General features: G+C 40.2%; 2 protein-coding genes across 2 annotated transcripts in view; one reads left to right on the top strand and one right to left on the bottom strand.

Annotated features, from left to right (window-relative positions):
- The window catches only part of LOC128688155 (retinol dehydrogenase 11), a 645,869-nt gene that overhangs the window by 493,642 nt on the left and 124,513 nt on the right, over positions 1-27,714 (bottom strand). The window lies entirely within an intron of this gene.
- LOC128705553 (retinol dehydrogenase 14) overlaps positions 8,220-27,714 on the top strand; it is a 99,124-nt gene continuing 79,629 nt past the window's right edge. The window contains exon 1 of the mRNA XM_070086832.1: positions 8,220-8,287. Coding sequence (XP_069942933.1) covers positions 8,220-8,287 — 68 coding nt within the window. The remainder of the gene's footprint in view (positions 8,288-27,714) is intronic.

Genomic DNA, 27,714 nt, shown 5'->3' on the forward strand with positions numbered 1-27,714 from the left:
CTAGTGCCTCTGCCTCTTGCACGTCTTTATGCACTCGGCTTCCCCACATACATGTGACAGTTTTAAGATCGCCCACCTGCCTCAGGTTGGGCCGCCTTCAGTCCTACACCTAAATGTTCCAGACCCTTATCTGACTACGGTCCTTTGATTTCTGCTCATTCCACCCAGAAACGACCTACACGACACCTACTTCCTTTACGCACCATGTTTACAACTACACAGTGGATCAGATTCTTTTCACAACAACCGACGTCTCCAACTGATTATTTCTCAGGCCACAATATTGTTAAATCTCTGGCCAAAATATATCCTTTCGCGCTCTAGAGCAGTGCATGCATCGTTACAGCTCAGAACGCAGATCAAGCTCATGATCTTTCCCAGCTTACTTTAATTGATAACGTTCCTGTCACAGTTCACAAGCACACAACTCTCAGTTCTTACTGTGGTACCATTGTACAGTGTGATTTTCTCTCTTGCAGTGACGATATTTTAGAGCAATTAGCCCTTCAGGACCTTCTGATTCTGAAAGTAAATATATATGTCCTGCCCGCAAGGCTTTCCCAGTAACATCACCCACTTAACCTTTGACAGCCGTGAATTCACGTCCTCCGTTTCTATCACGTGACATAGCCTAGGAGTCCATAGACTGGTCCCTACACCTCAACAGTATCGAAATTGTAGACACTTTGGACATCCTGCTAAATACTGCAGGTCTGTGGCAGAATGCCCGGTCTGCAGTGCCAGAGATCATGCTGATACATCTTACAGTCTTCCCCCCACTTGTCTTAATTGCAATGAAACTCGTCCTTCTTTTTCCGGCCGATGTGAGGTCTATCTTAATGAACTTGAAATCCGTTGTCTTAAGGAGAGTGCAGGCCTTACTTATGCTATGGCTGTCTCTCGGCTTCGCCTTCAGGAGAATCTTCCTCATGTTCCTTATTCTCGAGTAGCTAGCAGAAGACCTCCAACCTTGACGGTCCCCCCACCTACCAGCTCCTCCGGTGTCATGTCTTCCAGGGTCACTCCATCTATAATTCTTTTACGGTTTTACTCTCTGAAACCCCCACCTTCGCACCTCTTCCTACTTCTACTTCTTCATCTCGCCAGCTAGTTTCTCGGTCTGTGAGGCCTCGCACGCTTGCACCTTCTTCGTGCCTATCACCTGTGAAGTTGAACCTGTCTCCAAAGCTCAAGTCTCGTTGCATTCCTCCGGTGCTTACAATTCCTGAACAGTTCTCCTTTTTGACCTCAGTGCCGAGTTTTCACCCCCTTTCTAACTCTCACACGAAGATGAAGGTTCCCCCTCCAGTGTGGTCCCCTCTTCTACTGTGCCCCTCCCCCAGACTTCTCCCCCAGTCCCCTTCCAGTCTCCTATATTATTAATATTTTTTAAGAACCCCTTCTTATACAGTAGACCCAAAATTTTTAAGCAAGGTTGACTAAAGTGGCTTCTGTGGCCCCTCCGGGATTAGGAAGCCCTGAAGCTTAATTAGTTTTATCGTAGATCCGTCCCTGGTTATGAGGGAGAAGAGTTGCATTTGAGGACCTTCCTAACATGGACCACTAAGTTTGCTGCAGTTTTTCACGTTCTTATGTTAATATTTTCTCTGATGTCATCTCTATTCTCTGCGACTCACCTTTTACAATATAAATGTCTCAAATTTCATGCTTCATCTTCACTTTGTTCAAGACTATGAAGGTGAACACATCTCCAGGCTTAGGGACTGACCACCTCAAACTACCTCTTCAAGGTTGTTTGACTGATCACATAATCTTTACCTCTTCACCGCTTCTGCTGCCTCCAAATTCGACACTTCTGTATTTTACTGATGAGACTACTGTGTTGGCGAAACATTTCAAAATAAGATTCCTAACTGTTGCACATGCTTCTTACATATCCGCTTGTCGGTATTGTGTACCAGTATTATATTAATCTTTCCTTGTGGTATTCGCGTATGAATCAAGTATGTCTAATTCTTCAACATGTGAGCAGTTTTTCACACTTGACACTGACTGGGAGAAAATGGTTAAGAGCCAAACTGTTGTTTGATGGAACACAATTTCTTGTCCTCGGAAGAACGCTGCTGCAAGCTGTCCGAAAAACGGACTTCCCCGAAGTAGAGTGGCAGATCATAACTGAATCACTTAACATGAAAGTCAGTGTGTACAAGAAGCGAGCAATATAATGACTTCTTCGTAGGTATGGTTACAATGTTTATGATAAATGTTTCTGCTGAGAAAATATTGACTGACTCTGTTTAATGAACGTGGATTACTCTTCTTGGAAATACAGGTACTTACCCAACTCTATTTGAGGGTTTGGAATTACTGGTGTTTACTGACTGGTGAAGACTGAGAGACTCCTAGACGAACATAATCCTTGATAATGAGTGGGCCTGAGTCTTCTTACAGTAGCTGAGGAAGTTTATGAATATAATTGGTTTCTGCAGCTTAGGGACTGTCATCCAATTTTCCGCGAGCTCTCCAAAAAAATCGAAAAATTATGGAAATTGAGATATTCATATAGAAAAATAGCTTAACTTTTGGCAACACAATGGTACAAGAATCAATGTTCTACGACGTTTCTACAAGAAATTATAGTCATTTATATCAGGTATGGTGACGGTGATGTGGGTAGCACACCTGCTAACTGCCCATATATTTTTTGGAATTTTTTCCTTGTTTTTTATCGCTTTTACTCGCATTATTCTTTCTAATATCGAATCGAAGAAGACGACGAGAGCTGTCGTGAGATGGGAAGGAAGAAGGATAAGGAAGGATGGAAATAACTGGAAAAGGATGGGAAGGAGGGGAAGAGGAGGAATCAAGGAAAGTGGCCCAACCACTTTGGGACATGTGGTACCGAAGTACTAGAGGCGTAGATGGAGAGGCTTGAATGATGTTACTTTGCTCTCTAGGAGAGGATGGCGGAGGCAGCGGCAGGAGCTGAGAGTGTCAGTAGGCAGCAAGCAGGATGAGTTAGTTATTCTCTTGGTCCGGTTGTCAATGCTTTGAATTTTGTTCTAGAGAGTTGTGTCACACATATGGGAGAGCTGTAGAAGAGTTCGTTGGTTTGGAGTTGGTGGATTATCTGGTTGACGGTAGGGAATGGCTTTTCGTCGGTGGTGTACATTGCTGTGTTGTCTTGGAGATGTTGGATAAGTTCTAGGCGAGTCATTGGGCTGGGGTATTGTGTCGTGGTGAAGAACATGAGTCCTTTGTGCAACTTAACATTAAGATCGACAACACTCTAATTGCCAGACATAATGAGGGCAAATTCCTTGGCCTATACCTCGACAACAACCTAAATTTCAGCACCAATATCCAACGCATAACAAAAAAAGTATCCAAAATGGAGGGGATCCTCTCCAAGATACGATACTACGTGCCCCAAACTGCCCTTCTCACACTATACCATTCACTTATATATCCATACCTCACCTATGCTATCTGTGCTTGGGGTTCAACTGCAGCAACACACCTAAGGCCAATAACTCAACAAACAGCCGCAGTAAGAATAATCACTAAATCCCATCCCTGGCAACCCCCCCCACTCTTCATAGATCTAAACTTACTCCCTGTTCAGAACATCCACACTTACTACTGTGCAATCTATATCTACAGGACCTTAAATTCCAATATTAACCTTGACCTAAAACGCTTTCTTGATAGTTGTGACAGAACCCACAGGCATAACACCAGACACAAACATCTCTACGACATTCCCCGTGTCCGACTAAACCTTTACAAAAATTCAATGTATGTCAAAGGCCCTAAAATCTGGAATACCCTACCTGAGAACTCTAGAACTGCAGACACATTCATCACCTTCAAAACTACCATTAGAAAACATCTTATCTCCCTGATACACCCTGTCAACTAACTACACGAATACCACCTGGTGGTTCACACTTACACTCACTGACTCATTTGACCATAAACAGAAATATTAATCTCAATCTTAAAATAATGAATCCTGTGATACTCCAATACTGAAACTATGTACTGTGCCAAAACAAAAGCATTTACATTGCTAAACTCACAAACTAGTATTTAGTCACTTAGCCATAATACCAACTTACCTCATAATTTGTAATATTTTACAATTAAGAATAAAACTAAGTCTGCCCGAAATAAGCGTTCTAGTGGTACACTCTGTAATCACTATTTTACTACATGTAAACCACACAATAACCAAATTTCTGTAAACTCAGCATTGTAATCCTTATAGAGAATAAACTTTGAATTTGAATTTGAATTTGAATATATAAGGAGTAGGTTGGAACGTTACTGAAAGCGGTCAAGAGTTTTTATGTGTACTGTGAGGGTCAGGTACTGACGATAGAGGGACATTATTTTCCAGTATAAGTAAGCTTTACCCAAGGTTATGTGACGTCATTATGGTTGTTTAACGTACTTATCTGGAGTTTATCTGGAGAGAGTTCCGGGGGTCAACGCCCCCGCGGCCCGGTCTGTGACCAGGCCTCCTTAGGTCAGTGTCCCAGGATGCGACCCACACCAGTCGACTAACACCCAGGTACCCATTTTACTGATGGGGAACATAGACAACAGGTTGAAAGAAACACGTCCAATGTTTCTACTCTGGCTGGGAATCGAACCCAGGCCCTCACCGTGTGAAGCGAGAGCGTTAACCACCAGGCCACCAGAGCCCTTATATACAGAGTTGTGAAAGAAGTGAACAAACAGTTGTGTGGGATTAAAAGATAATGCATCAAATGCAGAGTGGGAGTTGTCAGAGTTGCTTTTTGCTGTTGGTATAGTTCTCTTGGGAGATTCTGAAGAGAAGTTGGAAAAGTTGGGTACATGAATTTGGGAGAATATGTAAAATAAAATAAAAATAAGAGAGAACATAGGAAAAAGTAATGTGACGTGAGCATCAAAAAATCTAGACAATAAAAGACTGGATATGAGAACAGAGGGAGAGAGTATTGAGAAAGTAAATGTGTTCAGATATTTAGGAGTGAACTTGTTGCCGGATATTTCTATGATAGATGAGGTAAACCATAGGAGTGGTGCATCGGAGTGCTACATTATAGTGGTATCAACCCTTGTATGGGTATAAAGCATGACTTCAAACTTTTCAGAGAGGGAGGGAGGCTGGAGGCAATGGAGATGTGAGGTTTGAGGTTGGAGTGTCCCGTAGCTCGATCGATAGCGCACTCAGCTCAAACACTTAGGTCCGGAGTTCGAATCTCCGTTAGGGACGTATTTCCATAAGACCCGTACTGTCCCTGTTCACCCATCAGCATAAAATGGGTACCTGGGTGTTAGTCGACTGTTGTGGGTCGCATCAAGGGAAAAAGACTGACATACTATGCCCGAAATGCTCATCATAACAAGCAGCTTTCTATATAAAAATTATGGCATAAGTGCAACATCTAGGTATCTTTATGGCAGACGTTTCGCCATCCAGTGACTTTATCAATACAGATTCTAGGAATAATTTGAAGGCAGTAGAACTATATACAAAAGATGAGGTAATCAGTCCCTCAGCCTTGGAGTTGGTGTGATGAGCACCGTAGACGTGAAGATTCTGGAGCAGAGGCATTCATTCATTCATGCAGGTTCGCCGGTACATCCTGCCCTGGTCTTCTCCAGATGGTGACCCGGCGGGAGCACTGGCAAGGAGGCTGGTGCTGATATACTGGCGTCAGGTGCAAAGGGACGGATACCAGACGAGGGCATAGTCACTGGTAGGCTGGATTCCCCAGTGGAAGTAGGTCATACCCAAAGGGATGGGTAAGTTGTAGTAGCCACTGAAGAATCCCAGTTACCAATGACTATGTCCTCGTCTGCTACCCGACCCATTTTGCCTGATGCCAGTATATAAGAGCCACTCTCCTTGCCTGTGCTCCAGAGTCTTCACGACTATGGTGCTCTTCACACTAACTCCAAGGCTGAGGGACTGATTACCGCATCTTTTGTATATAGTTCTACTGTCTTCAAATTATGTCCTAGAATCTGTATTGATAAAGCCATTGGATGGCAGAACGTCTACAATAAAGATACCCAGATGTTGCACCTGTGTCTTAATTTTCTTGTCGGTATTGTATACCATTTTGAACAGCTTGCTATGTAGTGGTATGTCACTGATATCAGCTAGACCTGTATACCTTGTACATGTACTTGTAGAAATAAATATATTATTATTATTATTATTATTATTATTATTATTATTATTATTATTATTATTATTATTATTATTATTATTATTATTATTATTGTAAAGTAAAAGGACACAAGTGCAACTAATGTGACATTTATTGTGGCTGAGTGTTTAAGATGAGCGGGGCTGATGGTCCCCAGAAGGCAGGAAAGATGTTTGGCAAGAACTTCGGCTAGTTTGTGTGGAGCACTGCCTATTCCTGACGTGATTGGTCTGAGAGGAATATTGTGTTTATGGGTCTTGGGTAAACCATACATGTGTGCTGGTTTAGGGTTGCTTGGTAACAAGTACAGAAGTTTCTTCCCTTCTCTAGTGCGTTTGAGTATTTGTCTGGTTTTGTATAGAAAATCTTTGGTGAGTGTCTCCCACTGTTGAGTGCTGATGGGTTCGTATGTAGATTGATCATTCAAAAGGTCCATCATTTTAGTGTTGTAGTCACTGGTGTTGAGTATGACGACTCCACCTCCTTTGTCGGCGGTGGTGACGATAATGTTGGGGTCGTTGGCGAGGTTCTTAAGGTCAGTGATGTATCGTCTAGGAAGATTAGAAGAAGAAGGTTCACATAAAGCTGCAGTGAGAAGGCCCTGTATATAACCCTTCTGGAAGTTGCTGTCACTGTGTCTATGGTTCCTGGTAACTAGATTGAGTTGATAGTTAGGTTTGCGTATGTTGGTGGTAAATTTGAGTCCCAGACTCAGTGCTTGTTTTTCGTAGTCGGTTAAGGTGCGTGACGATAAGTTGTTTATCAGGGATTCGCGTCCCATTTCCTTCCATCGACTGTTAGTGCAGAGGTACTGAAGTTTGCGATTGAGTTTGATCTTCTGTTGGAGGTTAGCTGTGGTGACTGTGCTGAGAATATGCTCAGCAGTGTGTTGGTCAATCTGAAGATTGGCCCTCATATTCCTTGCAGTTTCAAAGGTTTCCTTAGCGATGTTAGAAAGTTCTTCGGCACATTCAGCTAAGTAAGCTTGGGTAGCTGGAGAGAAGGGGTGCTTGGAGTTGGAGAGCTGTGCAGGAGTAGACTTAGGGATCACCTTCTCTGCCAGGCAATCTTGTAGGAAGTTGTGTCTGTTGCGATAGCTGTGAGCACGAAGAAGGGTGTCCAAATGACGTCTGCATGAAATGTTCATTATGTTGCGGTGTCCGACAGATTGTAATAAAGTTGGTAGAATTACCGACAATATGTAAAGTAAAAGGACACAAGTGCAACTAATGTGACATTTATTGTGCCACAATAAATGTCACATTAGTTGCACTTTTGTCCTTTTACTTTACATATTGTCGGTAATTCTACCAACTTTATTATTATTATTATTATTATTGTGTGTGTGGTGAATATAAGGCAGAGAATTTTGAGTTTGGAGGAGAGGTGTGAGGTTACCAAAAGTACAGTAGAGTAAATTAATTGGTACATGCATAAAATCTGTGGTTATCTCATATCTCTATCTGTGATTGTCTCCTGGATAATTAATGTAGTTTGGGTTCTTTTCTTTTCATGAAAATTTGCTGCTGACTTTTGGCAACCATCCACTTTTGGTGTTACCCTGCAACTCTGGTCAGTGCTACAACAACTGTTGTTCTGCAAGGCTATTCTTTCAAGCATGCTCTGTGAGTGAATGTGGATTCACAAAATTCTGCCTTTCATTTCATGATTACTTGTGAAATTCTTGATGGATGTTAGTAGGATGTTGTAGGTCTTAGAAAACATGTTAAGTTAAGAATCAGACAGATTGTCAAAAATTTGATCCTAGCAAAGTCGAATGTTGGTCGGATTCTGAACAAAGTTGATGACGCTGATGATTGTTGAGTTCTGCATCAAGGAAGGTGTGGAAAAAAAACTCAAGACAATACCTCACGATGACAAGGTTATCATGAGAATTAGTGTGACGGGTCCCAAGAAAACCAACTGTCTGACGGAGGGTCCCTGGATTTGTCAGAACTACCAGAAAGCCGATAAAGAAACAGTTATTGACTGCTGCTATGAAGGAAAAACGGCTGTGGTGGACACTCGATCATAGGGGATGGGCGACAGATGAATGGAGAAAAGTTATATTTTCAGATGTGGCACATTTTGAAGTACATGGGTACAGATCAGTGGCAGTGAGACGGAGCAAAGGTGATCATGTTTAGAATAGACACATTCAACAAGCGACTAAACACCCGCCTAAGAAGATGTTTTGGAGGAGTTTTACTGCTAAAGGCTATGGACGGATTGTTATTATTGAGGGAACGATGAACAGGGACAAATACAAGGCAATCCTGGCAACTCATTTGCTTCAAATTCAAATTCAATTCAAAATTCAAAGTTTATTCTCTATAAAGATTACAATGTTGAATTTACAGAATTTGGTTGTTGTGTGGTTTACATGTAGTTAAAAAATGATTACAGAGTGTACTACTAGAACGCCTAGCATGGCTAGGCATTTCGGGCAGACTTAGTTTAATTCTTTATTTTAAAATATTACAAATTATGAGGTAAGTTGGTATTATGGCTAAGTGACTAAATACTAGTTTGTGAGTTTAGCAATGTGAATGCTTTTGTTTTGGCACAGTACATAGTTTCAGTATTGGAGTATCATAGGATTCATTATTTTAAGATTGAGATTAATATTTCTGTTTATGGTCAAATGGGTGAGTGAGTGTAAGTGTGAACCACCAGGTGGTATTCGTGTAGTTAGTTGATGGGGTGTATCAGGGAGATAAGATGTTTTCTAATGGTAGTTTTGAAGGTGATGAATGTGTCTGCAGTTCTAGAGTTCTCAGGTAGGGTGTTCCAGATTTTAGGGCCTTTGACATACATTGAATTTTTGTAAAGGTTTAGTCGGACACGGGGAATGTCGTAGAGATGTTTGTGTCTGGTGTTATGCCTGTGGGTTCTGTCACAACTATCAAGAAAGCGTTTTAGGTCAAGGTTGATATTGGAGTTTAAGGTCCTGTAGATGTAGATTGCACAGTAGTAAGTGTGGATGTACTGAACAGGGAGTAAGTTTAGATCTATGAAGAGTGGGGGAGTGTGTTGCCAGGGATGGGATTTAGTGATTATTCTTACTGCAGCTTTTTGTTGGGTTATTATTGGCTTTAGATGTGTTGCTGCAGTTGATCCCCAAGCACAAATAGCATAGGTGAGGTATGGATGAATAAGTGAGTGGTATAGTGTGAGAAGGGCATTTTGCGGCACGTAGTATCGTATCTTGGAGAGGATCCCAACCGTTTTGGATACTTTTTTGGTTATGTGTTGGATATGGGTGCTGAAATTCAGGTTGTTGTCAAGGTATAGGCCTAGGAATTTGCCCTCATTATGTCTGGTAATTAGAGTGTTGTCGATCTTAATGTTAATTTGTGCATCTCCTGCTCTGCTACCAAACATATTATAGTAGGTTTTGTCAGTGTTAAGCGTAAATTTATTGGCTGTCATCCAAGTCGATATTTTGATCAGCTCCTCGTTAACAATGGTGTTGAGGGTGGCAAGATTAGGGTTAGAGATGACATAGTCGTGTCGTCAGCAAAGAGAATGGGTTTCAGGTGTTGGGATACGTTTGGAAGATCATTGATGTATATGAGGAAGAGCAGGGGACCAAGGACACTTCCCTGCGGAACTCCAGTATCAAGTGGCCGTGTTGTTGATGCTGTGTCTTTAATGGTGACATACTGATACCTATTAGTAAGGTAAGATTTGAAATAAGCAAGCGCATGGCCTCTTATACCGTAATGGTCAAGTTTGTGGAGTAGGATGTCGTGGTCTACTGTGTCAAAAGCTTTTCTTAGGTCAATAAAAATTCCTAGTGGATATTCCTTATTTTCCAATGTTGTGTAAAGCAGATCTAGCATTTTTATGATTGCATCATTAGTGCTTTTATTTTTCCTGAATCCAAATTGGCAGGGGTTGAGTATGTTTTGTGCTGTTATAAATGAATATAGTCTCCTGTGCACGAGTTTCTCAAAGATTTTGGATAGCAATGGTAAGTTTGATATTGGCCTATAGTTGTTTAAGTCTGTAGGGTCACCACCTTTATGTATTGGTGTAACCCTTGCCATCTTGAGTAGTTTCGGGAAGGTGCTAGTTTCTAGTGACTTGTTAAAAAGTAATGAAATAGCATGCGAAAGGATATGGGCTGCTCGCTTGTACAGTAATGGTGGGACATTAGACAGATTCCCTGAGTTGTTTTTAAGTAACTTTATAATCTCGGTGACTTCCGAGGGCTCAGTTGGTGCAAGATAGAAGGAATTTGGGAAATTCTCATCTAGGTAGTCCCCGGCATGGGCATTGGTATGTGGGATTTTATTGGCGAGATTAGATCCTATGGTTGAGAAGAAGTCGTTTATCTTGTTAGCTGTGTCAGTGGGATGTAGTGGTGTTTCATTAGGTTTAGTTAGGACAATATTCTTGTTTTTTTTCAGTTTGTGGGTCCCTAGAATCTGAGAGAGTGTTTTCCAGGTCTTTTTTATATCTCCTCTAGTGTCTGTGAATCTACTGGAGTAGTATAGTTGTTTGGCTTTCTTTATTACTTTGGTGAGAACTGATGAATAGTGTTTAAGAATATCTTTGTGTATTAAGCCCTGTCTATATTGCTTTTCATATTGGTGTTTCTTGTCAATGGATTTCAGAATGGTGCTGGTTAGCCATGGGCAACCAAGCCGTTTATTTGTGATCTGTTTCGTTTTTATAGGACAATGTTTGTTGTATAGTCTAAGTAATTTGTTAAGAAAAATGTCTGTCCAGTCATCAATACCATTGGCCTTGGAGAATTCTGTAGGCCAGTCAACAGTCTCTAGGTCAGCTGTGAACTTCCTTATTGAGGCCTCGTCATGGAGTCTAAATGAGACTTTGTTTTATTTAAGTGGTGGTTTACTAATGTTTGTCAGGAGGAAGGTAGGGTAGTGGTCTGTAGTGCTATCTGTGATTATCCCTGATTCAAGGGGGGCTAGTATATTGGTCCATATGTGGTCTATTATGGTTGCACTTGTCTCAGTGAGCCTGGTTGGTTTAGTTATTGTTGGTATGAGAAGTGTGTTGTTCATATTGTTGATGAAATCAGTTACAGGCTGATCATCTAGTAAGCCAAGGTTGATGTTGAAGTCTTCAGCTAAGAGAAGGTGGTGCTTATTCATTTGTCTGTTTGTTATTAGTGACTTTAATTTCTCACTGAAATTTGGGATGTTTGTGTGAGGTATCCGGTAAATGGCACCGATTGTTATAGGTGTCTTAAGGTTTTTTATAATAAAATTAGCAAAAATGTATTCCCCATATTCATCACTAAAGCAAGTGGTGCTAATACAAGTTAATTGGTTAGAGTAATAGATTGCAATACCACCCCCAACTTGGTTTGGTCTGCAGTTGTGAATTGCTGTGTATCCTGGTAGAGGGTAGATATCTATTGTGTGCTGCTTAAGCCAGGTCTCAGTAAGAATAATGCAGGAGAAGGGTGTCTTTAGTGATTCAAGGAGTGCCAGGAGGTCATCATAGTGTTTGCTTAAGGACCTGATGTTGTAGTTAAGTACTGATAGACTTTTAGCATTGTTTAGGATAGTGCTGGCTTGTGATGCTGTGTAATAAAGGCAGTTACTTTCCAATAGGTTTTGATTGGGTGTCAGATTATGGAGGTTTAGATCAGGGTCAACGTGATCAATCATCTTCTAGGTTTAAATTATGGTTATTTATATCCTGAGTTATGTGTTGAGTTCTAGTACTGATATCTGTAGTGGTGGGAAGTTTGGATAAGTATATAGCTAGAGTATTTTGGTCATATAGAGTATAGTCACTAATACACATAATGAAGTTAATGTTGTCTGTGTGTTGTGCTGGAATGAATTAAAGTACAACTAGGTATAAACTAGTAATATAAAAATACAAATTTAAAATAGAACAACTCTCACTTGTAATTGCACTAAGGTCTAATATAATGACTTTTGTGGAGTCTATGTTTTGAGCTACAATGAGCTATAGTACAACTAGGTTTAATCTAATAATATAAAAATACAAATTAAAAATAGCACCAGTCTCTCACTAGAAATTGCACTATGGTCTAATATAATGAATTTGGTATTGACTATAGTACAACTGAGTTTAATCTAATAATATAAAAAAGGCGCAAGACTCTCAATTGTAATTGCACTAAGGTCTTATATAAGTTGTTTACAAGAATTAGAGTATAACTAGATTTAAATTGACAGGATAAAATACACAAGTTAAGGTAGCAAAAGAACAATAATAAAAAAATGATAAAAATAAGGCATTTTCCAGCAGGATCTTGCTCCCTGCAGCACTTCCAGAAAAATGCTGACATTCTTCGAAGAGAGTGGGCTCAGCGTTCTAAACTGGCCTTGAAACACTGCTGTCTTCAACCCAGTTGAGAATCTATGGGCAATAACCAAACACAGAATTGCGAAACAGGACAACTGAGGAGAAGCTAATTGCTGCTGTTATTAGGATCTGAAACCACGATGAAGAACTTGACAAAATGTGATCAACATTCGTTGATTCTTTGCCAAAGTGTGAAGCAATCCATATAAAACCAAAGAATAGTCATATCTCCTATTAAATCAATTAATTATCTATCATATCATTGCCGAGTATTTTTCAAATAAGCATTAATTTTAAGATATATTTTTTTCAAAATTGTCCTAAATAATATGCACACTACTGTATTATTCAGAGAGCTGAACAGGAGTTGAGTTGGTTTGGACATTTGGAGAGGTTGGAGAAAAACAAAATGGCTAGGACATATAAATTCAGGGAAAAGGGAAGGAGGGTTCATCATGGAAAATGTTGGAGGGAGGAGAAAGATAGTTTTGAGTGTTAGGAGCTTGGACACCTAACAGGCTTTTAAGAGCGTGTAAAACAGGAGTGGAGGCAAGTGGTTTTCATGATTTGCTGGGATGTCAGGAAGGAGCAAAGTAATATTTATGAAGGTATTAAGAAAACCTGTTAGCCGGACTTGAGTCCTGGGATGAGGATTTTGTAGTTTGCAGAGTCATCTGAAATGTGATGTCAGTGTACTTCCAGCAAGACAGTGATTAAATGAAAGATGGTTAAAGTGCTTTCCTCTTTGCCAGGTCACTCAACCTAGGTTGGAGGATACGGTATAAAATTAGGGATCAGGATGAAGTTGTAGTCATCTCTGAACCAGAGATTTTATTTGTCAAATGACTTTAATCGATCTTTACGCTGTAAAAGCATGTTCAAAACTAACTCATCATTACCAAGAGTCACTCATCATTACCAAGAGTCACTCTTCATTACCAAGAGTCACTCATCATTACCAAGAGCCACTCATCATTACCAAGAGTCATTCATCATTACCGAGAGTCACTCTTTACCAAGAGTCACTCATCATTACCAAGAGTCACTCATCGTTACCAAGAGTAACTCATGATTACCAAGAGTCACTCATCATTACCGGGAGCCCTCATTACCAAAAGTCACTCATCATTACCAAGAGTCACTCATCATCACCAAGAGTCACTCATCATTATCAAGATTATCTCATCATTACCAAGAATCACTCATCACTACCAAGAGTCACTCATCACTACAAAGAGCCACTCATTATTACTTAGAGTCACTCACCATTACCAAGAGTCACTCATCATTACCAAGAGTCACTTATCACTACCAAGAGTCACTCATCATTACCAAGAGTCACTCATCATTACCAAGGGTCACTCATCATTACCAAGAGTCACTCATCACTACCAAGAGTCACTCATCACTACCAAGAGTCACTCATCATTACCAAGAGTCACTCATCACTACCAAGAGTCACTCATCATTACCAAGAGTCACTCATCACTACCAAGAGTCACTCATCACTACCAAGAGTCACTCATCATTACCAAGAGTCACTCATCACTACCAAGAGTAACTCATCACTACCAAGAGTCACTCATCACTACCAAGAGTCACTCATCACTACCAAGAGTCACTCATCACTACCAAGAGTCACTCATCACTACCAAGAGTCACTCATCATTACCAAGAGTCACTCATCATTACCAAGAGTCACTCATCATTACCAAGAGTCACTCGTCATTACCAAGAGTCACTCATCATTACCAAGAGTCACTCATCACTACCAAGAGTCACTCACCATAACAAAGAGTCACTCATCATTACCAAGAGTCACTCGTCATTACCAAGAGTCACTCATTATCACCAAGTGTCACTCATCATTACCAAGGGTCACTCATCATTACCAAGAGTCACTCATCATTACCAAGAGTCACTCATCATTACCAAGTGTCACTCATCATTATCAAGAGTATCTAATCATTACCAAGAGTCACTCATCATTACCAAGAGTCACTCATCATTACCAAGAGTCACTCATCATTACCAAGAGTCACTCATCATTACCAAGAGTCACTCATCATTACCAAGAGTCACTCATCATTACCAAGAGTCACTCATCATTACCAAGAGTCATTCAACATTACCAAGAGCCACTCATCATTACCAAGGGTAACTCATCATTAAAAAGAGTCATTCATCATTACCAAGAGTCACTCATCATTATCAAGAGTCACACGTCATCACCAAGAGTCACTAATTATTACCATGAGTCACTCATCATTACCAAGAGTCACTCATCATTACCAAGAGTCACTCATCATTACCAAGAGTCACTCATCATTACCAAGAGCCACTCATCATTACCAAGGGTAACTCATCATTACCAAGAGTCACTAATTATTACCATGAGTCACTCATCATTATAAAGAGTCACTCATCATTACCAAGGGTAACTCATCATTAAAAAGAGTCACTCATCATTACCAAGAGTCACTCATCATTACCAAGAGCCACTCATCATTACCAAGGGTAACTCATCATTACCAAGAGTCACTAATTATTACCATGAGTCACTTATAATTACCAAGAGTCACTCATCATTACCAAGGGTAACTCATCATTAAAAAGAGTCACTCATCATTACCAAGAGTCACTCATCATTACCAAGATCCACTCATCATTACCAAGGGTAACTCATCATTAAAAAGAGTCACTCATCATTACCAAGAGTCACTCATCATTACCAAGAGTCACTCATCATTACCAAGGGTAACTCATCATTAAAAAGAGTCACTCATCATTACCAAGAGTCACTCATCATTACCAAGAGTCACTCATCATTACCAAGAGTCACTCATCATTACCAAGAGTCACTCATCATTACCAAGAGTCACTCGTCATTACCAAGAGTCACTCATCATTACCAAGAGTCACTCATCATTACCAAGAGTCACTCATCATTATCAAGATTATCTCATCATTACCAAGATTCACTCATCACTACCAAGAGTCACTCATCACTACCAAGAGTCACTCATTATTACTTAGAGTCACTCATCATTACAAAAAGTCACTCATCATTACCAAGAGTCACTTATCATTACCAAGAGTCACTCATCATTACCAAGAGTCACTCATCATTACCAAGGGTCACTCATCATTACCAAGAGTCACTCATCACTACCAAGAGTCACTCATCACTACCAAGAGTCACTCATCATTACCAAGAGTCACTCATCACTACCAAGAGTCACTCATCATTACCAAGAGTCACTCATCATTACCAAGAGTCACTCATCATTACCAAGAGTCACTCATCATTACCAAGAGTCACTCATCACTACCAAGAGTCACTCATCATTACCAAGAGTCACTCATCATTACCAAGAGTCACTCATCACTACCAAGAGTCACTCATCATTACCAAGAGTCACTCATCACTACCAAGAGTCACTCATCATTACCAAGAGTCACTCATCATTACCAAGAGCCACTCATCATTACCAAGGGTAACTCATCATTACCAAGAGTCACTAATTATTACCATGAGTCACTTATCATTACCAAGAGTCACTCATCATTACCAAGGGTAACTCATCATTAAAAAGAGTCACTCATCATTACCAAGAGTCACTCATCATTACCAAGATCCACTCATCATTACCAAGGGTAACTCATCATTAAAAAGAGTCACTCATCATTACCAAGAGTCACTCATCATTACCAAGAGTCACTCATCATTACCAAGGGTAACTCATCATTAAAAAGAGTCACTCATCATTACCAAGAGTCACTCTTCATTACCAAGAGTCACTCATCATTACCAAGAGTCACTCATCATTACCAAGAGTCACTCATCATTACCAAGAGTCACTCATCATTACCAAGAGTCACTCATCATTACCAAGAGTCACTCATCGTTACCAAGAGCCACTCATGATTACCAAGAGTCACGCATCATTACCGGGAGTCCTCATTACCAAGAGTCACTCATCATTACCAAGAGTCACTCATCATTACCAAGAGTCACTCATCATTATCAAGATTATCTCATCATTACCAAGATTCACTCATCACTACCAAGAGTCACTCATCACTACCAAGAGTCACTCATTATTACCAAGAGTCACTCATCATTACCAAGGGTCACTCATCATAACCAAGAGTCACTCATCACTACCAAGAGTCACTCATCATTACCAAGGGTCACTCATCATAACCAAGAGTCACTCATCACTACCAAGAGTCACTCATCACTACCAAGAGTCACTCATCATTACCAAGAGTCGCTCATCACTACCAAGAGTCACTCATCATTACCAAGAGTCACTCATCACTACCAAGAGTCACTCATCACTACCAAGAGTCGCTCATCATTACCAAGAGTCACTCATCACTACCAAGAGTCACTCATCACTACCAAGAGTCACTCATCACTACCAAGAGTCACTCATCACTACCAAGAGTCACTCATCACTACCAAGAGTCACTCATCACTACCAAGAGTCACTCATCATTACAAAGAGTCACTCGTCATTACCAAGAGTCACTCATCATTACCAAGAGTCACTCATCACTACCAAGAGTCATTCACCATAACAAAGAGTCACTCATCATTACCAAGAGTCACTCGTCATTACCAAGAGTCACTCATTATCACCAAGTGTCACTCATCATTACCAAGGGTCACTCATCATTACCAACAGTCACTCATCATTACCAAGAGTCACTCATCATTACCAAGGGTCACTCATCATTATCAAGAGTAACTAATCATTACCAAGAGTCACTCATCATTACCAAGAGTCACTCATCATTACCAAGAGTCACTCATCATTACCAATAGTCACTCATCATTACCAAGAGTCACTCATCATTACAAAGAGTCACTCATCATTACCAAGAGTCACTCATCATTACCAAGAGTCACTCATCATTACCAAGAGTAACTCATCATTACCAAGAGCCACTCATCATTACCAAGAGTCACTCATCATTACCAAGAGTAACTCATCATTACCAAGAGCCACTCATCATTACCAAGGGTAACTCATCTTTAAAAAGAGTCACTCATCATTACCAAGAGTCACTCCTCATTACCAAGAGTCACTCTTCATTACCAAGAGTCACTCATCATTACCAAGAGTCACTCATTACTTCTAAGAGTCACTCATCATTACCAAGAGTCACTCATTAAAAAGAGTCACTCATCATTACGAAGAGTCATGCATTATCACCAAGAGTCACTCATCATTACCAAGAGTCACTCATCATTACCAAGAGTCACTCATTACTACTAAGAGTCACTCTTCATTACCAAGAGTCACTCATCATCACCAAGAGTCACTCATTAAAAAGAGTCACTCATCATTACCAAGAGTCATGCAACATCACCAAGAGACACTTACCATTACCAAGAGCCACTCATCATTACCAAGAGTCACTCATCATTACCAAGAGTCACTCATCATTACCAAGAGTCACTCATCATTACCAATAGTCACTCATCATTACCAAGAGTCACTCATCATTACAAAGAGTCACTCATCATTACCAAGAGTCACTCATCATTACCAAGAGTCACTCATCATTACCAAGAGTAACTCATCATTACCAAGAGCCACTCATCATTACCAAGAGTCACTCATCATTACCAAGAATCACTCATCATTAAAAAGAGTCACTCATCATTACCAAGGGTCACTCATCATTACCAAGAGTCACTCATCATTACCAAGAGTCACTCATCATTACCAAGAGTCACTCATCATTACCAAGAGTCACTCATCATTACCAAGAGTCACTCATCATTACAAAGAGTCACTCATCATTGCAAAGGGTCACTCATCATTACCAAGAGTCACTCAACATTACCAAGAGTCACTCATCTTTACCAAGAGTCACTCTTCATTACCAAGAGTCACTCATCATTACCAAGAGTCATTCATCATTACCAAGTGTCACTCATCATTACCAAGAGTCACTCATCATTACCAAGAGTCACTCTTCATTGCCATGAGTCACTCATCATTACCAAGAGTCACTCATCATCACCAAGAGTCACTCATCATTACCAAGAGCCACTCATCATTACCAAGAGTCACTCTTCATTACCATGAGTCACTCATCATTACCAAGAGTCACTCATCATCACCAAGAGTCACTCATCATTACCAAGAGTCACTCATCATTACCAAGAGTCACTCATCACTACCAAGAGTCACTCATCACTACCAAGAGTCACTCATCATTACAAAGAGTCACTCATCATTACCAAGAGTCATTAATCATTATCAAGAGTCACTCATCATTACCAAGAGTCACTCATCATTAACAAGAGTCACTCATCATTACCAAGAGTCACTCATCATTGCCAAGATTCACTCATCGTTACCAAGAGTCACTCATCATCACCAAGAGTCACTCATCATTACCAAGAGTCACTCATCATTACCAAGAGTCACTCATCATTACCAAGAGTCACTCATCATTACCAAGAGTCACTCATCATTACCAAGAGTCACTCATCATTACCAAGAGTCACTCATCATTACCAAGAGTCACTCATCATTACCAAGAGTCACTCATCATTACCAAGAGTCACTCATCATTACCAAGAGTCACTCATCATTACCAAGAGTCACTCATCATTACCAAGAGTCAGTCATCATTACCAAGAGTAACTCATCATTACCAAGAGTCACTCATCATTACCAAGAGTCACTAATCATCACCAAAAGTCACTTTTCATTACCAAGAGTCACTCATCATTACCAAGAGTCACTCATCATTACCAAGAGTCACTCATCACTACCAAGAGTCACTCTTCATTACCAAGAGTCACTCATCATTACCAAGAGTCACTCATCATTACCAAGAGTCACTCATCACTACCAAGAGTCACTCATCATTAGCAGGAGTCACTCTCCATTACCATGAGTCACTCATCATTACCAAGAGTCACTCATCATTACCAAGAGTCACTCATCATTACCAAGAGTCACTCATCATTACCAAGAGTCACTCATCATTACCAAGAGCCACTCATCATTACCAAGGGTAACTCATCATTAAAAAGAGTCACTCATCATTACCAAGAGTCACTCATCATTACCAAGAGTCACTCATCATTACCAAGAGTCACTCATCATTACCAAGAGTCACTCATCATTACCAAGAGTCACTCATCATTACCAAGAGTCACTCATCATTACCAAGAGTCACTCATCATTACCAAGAGTCACTCATCATTACCAAGAGTCACTCATCATTACCAAGAGTCACTCATCATTACCAAGAGTCACTCATCATTACCAAGAGTCACTCATCATTACCAAGAGTCACTCATCATTACCAAGAGTCACTCTTCATTACCAAGAGTCACTCATCATTACCAAGAGTCACTCATCACTACCAAGAGTCACTCATCATTACCAAGAGTCACTCATCATTACCAAGAGTCACTCATCATTACCAAGAGTCACTCATCATTACCAAGAGTCACTCATCATTACCAAGAGTCACTCATCATTACCAAGAGTCACTCATCATTACCAAGGGTCACTCATCATTACCAAGAGTCACTCATCATTACCAAGAGTCACTCATCATTACCAAGAGTCACTCATCATTACCAAGAGTCACTCATCATTACCAAGAGTCACTCATCATTACCAAGAGTCACTCATCATTACCATGAGTCACTCATCATTACCAAGATTCAATCATCATTACCAAGAGTCACTCATCATTACCAAGAGTCACTCATCATTACCAAGAGTCACTCATCATTAAAAAGAGTCACTCATCATTACCAAGAGCCACTCATCATTACCAAGAGTCACTCATCATTACCAAGAGTCACTCATCATTACCAAGAGTCACTCATCATTACCAAGAGTCACTCATCATTACCAAGAGTCACTCATCATTACCAAGAGTCACTCATCATTACCAAGAGTCACTCATCATTACCAAGGGTAACTCATCATTAAAAAGAGTCACTCATCATTACCAAGAGTCACTCATCATTACCAAGAGTCACTCATCATTACCAAGAGTCACTCATCATTACCAAGAGCCACTCATCATTACCAAGAGTCACTCATCATTACCAAGAGTCACTCATCATTACCAAGAGTCACTCATCATTACCAAGAGTCACTCATCATTACCAAGAGTCACTCATCATTACCAAGAGTCACTCATCATTACCAAGAGTAACTCATCATTACCAAGAGTCACTCATCATCACCAAGAGTCACTCATCATTACCAAGAGTCACTCATCATTACCAAGAGTCACTCATCACTACCAAGAGTCACTCATCACTACCAAGAGTCACTCATCATTACAAAGAGTCACTCATCATTACCAAGAGTCACTCATCACTACCAAGAGTCATTCACCATAACAAGATCACTCTTCATTACCAAGAGTCACTCATCATTACTAAGAGTCACTCATCATTACCAAGAGTCACTCATCATTACCAAGAGTCACTCATCATTACCAAGAGTCACTCATCATTACCAAGAGACACTCATCATTAACAAGAGTACCACTCATCATTACCAAGAGCCACTCATCACTACCAAGAGTCACTCATCACTACCAAGAGTCACTCATCATTACCAAGAGTCACTCATCATTACCAAGAGTCACTCATCATTACCAAGAGTCACTCATCATTACCAAGAGTCACTCATCATTACCAAGAGTCAGTCATCATTACCAAGAGTAACTCATCATTACCAAGAGTCACTCATCATTACCAAGAGTCACTAATCATTACCAAGAGCCACTCATCATTACCAAGGGTAACTCATCATTAAAAAGAGTCACTCATCATTACCAAGAGTCACTCATCATTACCAAGAGACACTCATCATTACCAAGGGTAACTCATCATTAAAAAGAGTCACTCATCATTACCAAGAGTCACTCATCATTACCAAGAGTCACTCATCATTACCAAGGGTAACTGCCACTCATCATTACCAAGAGTCACTCATCATTACCAAGAGTCACTCATCATCACCAAGAGTCACTCATCATTACCAAGAGTCACTCATCATTACCAAGAGTCACTCATCATTACCAAGAGTCACTCATCATTACCAAGAGTCACTCATGATTACCAAGAGTTAATCATCACTACCAAGAGTCACTCTTCATTACCAAGAGTCACTCATCATCACCAAGAGTCACTCATCATTACCAAGAGTCACTCATCATCACCGAGAGTCACCAAATATTACCATGAGACACTCATCATTACCAAGATTCACTCGTCATTACCAAGAGTCACTCATCATTACCAAGAGTCATTCATCATTAAAAAGAGTCACTCATCATTACCAACAGTCATGCATCATCACCTATAGTCACTTATCATTACCAAGAGTCACTCATCATTACCATGAGTCATTCATCAATAAAAAGAGTCACTCATCATTACCAAGAGCCACTCATCATTACCAAGGGTAACTCATCATTAAAAAGAGCCACTCATCATTACCAAGAGTCACTCATCTTTACCAAGAGTCACTCATCATTACCAAGAGTCACTCATCATTACCAAGAGTCACTCATCATTACCAAGAGTCACTCATCATTACCAAGAGTCACTCATCATTACCAAGAGTCACTCATCATTACCAAGAGTCACTCATCATTACCAAGAGTCACTCATCATTACCAAGAGTCACTCATCATTACCAAGAGTCACTCATCATTACCAAGAGTCACTCATCATTACCAAGAGCCACTCATCATTACCACGGGTAACTCATCATTAAAAAGTCACTCATCATTACCAAGAGTCACTCATCATTACCAAGAGTCACTCATCATTACCAAGAGTCAGTCATCATTACCAAGAGTAACTCATCATTACCAAGAGTCACTCATCATTACCAAGAGTCACTCATCATTACCAAGAGTCACTCATCATTACCAAGAGTCACTCATCATTACCAAGAGTCACTCATCATTACCAAGAGTCACTCATCATTACCAAGAGTCACTCATCATTACCAAGAGTCACTCATCATTACCAAGAGTCACTCATCATTACAAAGAGTCACTCATCATTACCAAGAGTCACTCATCATTACCAAGAGTCACTCATCATTACCAAGAGACACTCATCATTACCAAGGGTAACTCAGCATTAAAAAGAGTCACTCATCATTACCAAGAGTCACTCATCATTACCAAGAGTCACTCATCATTACCAAGAGTCACTCATCATTACCAAGAGTCACTCATCATTACCAAGAGTCACTCATCATTACCAAGAGTCACTCATCATTACCAAGAGCCACTCATCATTACCAAGGGTCACTCTTCATTACCAAGAGTCACTCATCATCACCAAGAGTCACTCTTCATTACCAAGGGTCACTCATCATTACCAAGAGTCACTCATCATTACCAAGAGTCAGTCTTCATTACCAAGAGCCACTCATCATTACCAAGTGTAACTCATCATTACCAAGAGTCACTCATCATCACCAAAAGTCACTTTTCATTACCAAGAGTCACTCATCATTACCAAGAGCCACTCATCATCACCAAGAGTCACATATCACTACCAAGAGTCACTCTTCATTACCAAGAGTCAATCATCATTACCAAGAGTCACTCATCATTACCAAGAGTCACTCATCATTACCAAGAGTCACTCTTCATTACCAAGAGTCACTCATCATTACCAAGAGTCACTCATCATTACCAAGAGTCACTCATCATTACCAAGAGTCACTCATCATTACCAAGAGTCACTCATCATCACCAAGAGTCACTAATTATTACCATGAGTCACTCATCATTAAAAAGAGTCACACATCATTACCAAGAGTCACTCATCATCACCAAGAGTCACTAATTATTACCATGAGTCACTCATCATTAAAAAGAGTCACACATCATTACCATGAGTCACTCATCATTACTAAGAGTCACTCATCATTACCAAGAGTCACTCATCATTACCGAGAGTCACTCATCATTACCAAGAGTCACTCATCATTACCAAGAGTCACTCATCATTACCAAGAGCCACTCATCATTACCAAGAGTCACTCATCATTACCAAGAGTCACTCATCATCACCAAGAGTCACATATCACTAGAAAGAGTCACTCATCATTACAAAGAGTCAATCATCATTACCAAGAGTCACTCATCATTACCAAGAGTCACTCATCATTACCAAGAGTCACTCATCATTACCAAGAGTCACTCATCATTACCAAGAGCCACTCATCATTACCAAGGGTAACTCATCATTAAAAAGAGTCACTCATCATTACCAAGAGTCACTCATCATTACCAAGAGTCACTCATCATTACCAAGAGTCACTCATCATTACCAAGAGTCACTCATCATTACCAAGAGTCACTCATCATTACCAAGAGTCACTCATCATTACCAAGAGTCACTTATCATTACGAAGAGTCACTCATCATTACCAAGAGTCACGCATCATTACCATGAGTCACTCATCATTACCAAGAGTCACTCATCATTACCAAGGGTCACTCATGATTACCAAGATTCACTCATCATTACCAAGAGTCACTCATCATTACCAAGAGTCACTCATCATTACCATGAGTCACTCATCATTACCAAGGGTCACTCATCATCACCAAGAGTCACTCATCATTACAAAGAGTCACTCATCACTACCAAGAGTCACTCATCATTACCAAGAGTCACTCATCATTACCAAGACTGACTCATCATTACCAAGAGTCACTCATCATTACCATGAGTCACTCTTCATTACCAAGAGTCACTCATCATCACCAAGAGTCACTCATCATTACCAAGAGTCACTCATCATTACCAAGAGTCACTCATCATTACCAAGAGTCACTCATCATTACCAAGAGTCACTCTTCATTACCAAGAGTCACTCATCATTACCAAGAGTCACTCATCATTACCAAGAGTCACTCATCATTACCAAGAGTCATGCATTATCAGCAAGAGTCACTCATCATTACCAAGAGTCACTCATCATTACCAAGAGTCACTCATCATTACCAAGAGTCACTCATCATTACCAAGAGTCACTCATCATTACCAAGAGTCACTCATCATTACCAAGAGCCACTCATCATTACCAAGGGTAACTCATCATTACCAAGAGTCACTAAATATTACCATGAGTCACTCATCATTACCAAGAGTCACTCATCATTACCAAGAGTCACTCATCATTACCAAGAGTCACTCATCATTACCAAGAGTCACTCATCATTACCAAGAGCCACTCATCATTACCAAGGGTAACTCATCATTAAAAAGAGTCACTCATCATTACCAAGAGTCACTCATCATTACCAAGAGTCACTCATCATTACCAAGAGTCACTCATCATTACCAAGAGTCACTCATCATTACCAAGAGTCACTCATCATTACCAAGAGTCACTCATCATTACCAAGAGTCACTCATCATTACCAAGAGTCACTCATCATTACCAAGAGTCAGTCATCATTACCAAGAGTAACTCATCATTACCAAGAGTCACTCATCATTACCAAGAGTCATGCATCATCACCAAGAGTCACTCGTCATTACCAAGAGTCACTCATCATTACCAAGAGTCACTCATCATTACAAAGAGTCACTCATCATTATCAAGATTATCTCATCATTACCAAGATTCACTCATCACTACCAAGAGTCACTCATCACTACCAAGAGTCACTCATCAGTCACTCATCATTACCAACAGCCACTCATCATTACCAAGAGTCACTCATCATTACCATGAGTCACTCATCATTACCAAGAGTCACTCATCATCACCAAGAGTCACTCAGCATTACCAAGAGTCACTCATCACTACCAAGAGTCACTCATCATTACCAAGAGTCACTCATCATTACCATGAGTCACTCATCATTACCAAGAGTCACTCATCATTACCAAGAGTCACTCATCATTAACAAGAGTCACTCATCACTACCAAGAGTCACTCATCATTACCAAGAGTCACTCATGATTACCAAGAGTCATTCATCATTACCAAGAGTCACTCATCATTACCAAGAGTCACTCACCATTATCAAGAGTGACTCATCATTACCAAGAGTCACTCATCATTACCAAGAGTCACTCATCATTACCAAGAGTCACTCATCATTACCAAGAGTCACTCATCATTACCAAGAGTCACTCATCATTACCAAGAGTCACTCATCATTACCATGAGTCACTCATCATTACCAAGAGTCACTCATCATCACCAAGAGTCACTCATCATTACCAAGAGTCACTCATCATTACCAAGAGTAACTCATCATTACCAAGAGTCACTCATCATTACCAAGAGTCACTCATCATTACCAAGAGTCACTCATCATTACCAAGAGTCACTCATCATTACCAAGAGTCACTCATCATTACCAAGAGTCACTCATCATGACCAAGAGTCACTCATCATTACCAAGAGTCACTCATCATGACCAAGAGGCAGTCGTCATTACCAAGAGTCACTCATCATCACTCCATTAAAGAGTCACTCATCATTACCAAGAGTCACTCATCATTACGAAGAGTCACTCATCATTACCAAGAGTCACTCATCATTACCAAGAGTCACTCATCATTGCCAAGAGCCACTCATCATTACCAAGAGTCATTCATCATAACCAAGTGTAACTCATCATTAACAAGAGTCAGTCATAATTACCAAGGGTCACTCATCATTACCAAGAGTCACTCATCATTACCAAGAGTCACTCATCATCACCAAGAGTCACACATCATTACCAAGAGTCACTCATCATCACCAAGAGTCACTCTTCATTACCAAGGGTCACTCATCATTACCAAGAGTCACTCATAATTACCAAGAGTCACTCATCATCACCAAGAGTCACTCATCATTACAAAGAGTCACTCATCATCACCAAAAGTAACTCAACATTACCAAGGGTCACTCTTTATTACCAAGAGTCAGTCATCATTACCAAGAGTCACTCATCATTACCAAGAGTCACTCATCATTACCAAGAGTCACTCATCATCACCAAGAGTCACTCTTCATTACCAAGGGTCACTCATCATTACCAAGAGTCACTCATTATTACCAAGAGTCACTCATCATCACCAAGAGTCACTCTTCATTACCAAGAGTCACTCATCATTACCAAGAGTCACTCATCATTACCAAGAGTCACTCATCATTACCAAGAGTCACTCATCATTACCAAGAGTCACTCATCATTACCATGAGTCACTCATCATTACCAAGATTCAATCATCATTACCAAGAGTCACTCATCATTACCAAGAGTCACTCATCATTACCAAGAGTCACTCATCATTACCAAGAGTCACTCATCATTACCAAGAGTCACTCATCATTACCAAGGGTAACTCATCATTAAAAAGAATCACTCATAATTACCAAGAGTCACTCATCATTATGAAGAGTCACTCATCATCACCAAGAGTCACTCATCATTACCATGAGTCACTCATCATTACCAAGAGTCACTCATCATTACCAAGGGTCACTCATGATTACCAAGAGTCACTCATCATTACCAAGAGTCACTCATCATTACCAAGAGTCACTCATCATTACCATGAGTCACTCATCATTACCAAGAGTCACTCATCATTACCAAGAGTCACTCATCATTACCAAGAGTCACTCATCATTACCAAGAGTCACTCATCATTAAAAAGAGTCACTCATCATTACCAAGAGTCACTCATCATTACCAAGAGTCACTCATCATTACCAAGAGTCACTCATCATTACCAAGAGTCACTCATCATTACCAAGAGTAACTCATCATTACCAAGAGTCCCTCATCATTACCAAGAGTCATCGTTCTCACTCATTACCAAGAGTCACTCATCATTACCAAGAGTCACTCATCATTACCAAGAGTCAATCATCATTACCAAGAGTCACTCATCATTACCAAGAGTCATTCATCATTACCAAGAGTCACTCATCATTACCAAGAGTCACTCATCATTACCAAGAGTCACTCATCATTACGAAGAGTATCTCATCATTACCAAGAGTCACTCATCATTACCAAGAGTCACTCATCATTACCAAGAGCCACTAATCATTACCAACAGTCACTCTTCATTTCCATGAGTCACTCATCATTACCAAGAGTCACTCATCATCACCAAGAGTCACTCTTTATTACCAAGAGTCACTCATCATCATCAAGAGTCACTCATCAT

Source organism: Cherax quadricarinatus, chromosome 19, assembly GCF_038502225.1.
Source record: "Cherax quadricarinatus isolate ZL_2023a chromosome 19, ASM3850222v1, whole genome shotgun sequence".
Classification (NCBI taxonomy): Eukaryota; Metazoa; Arthropoda; class Malacostraca; order Decapoda; family Parastacidae; genus Cherax; species Cherax quadricarinatus.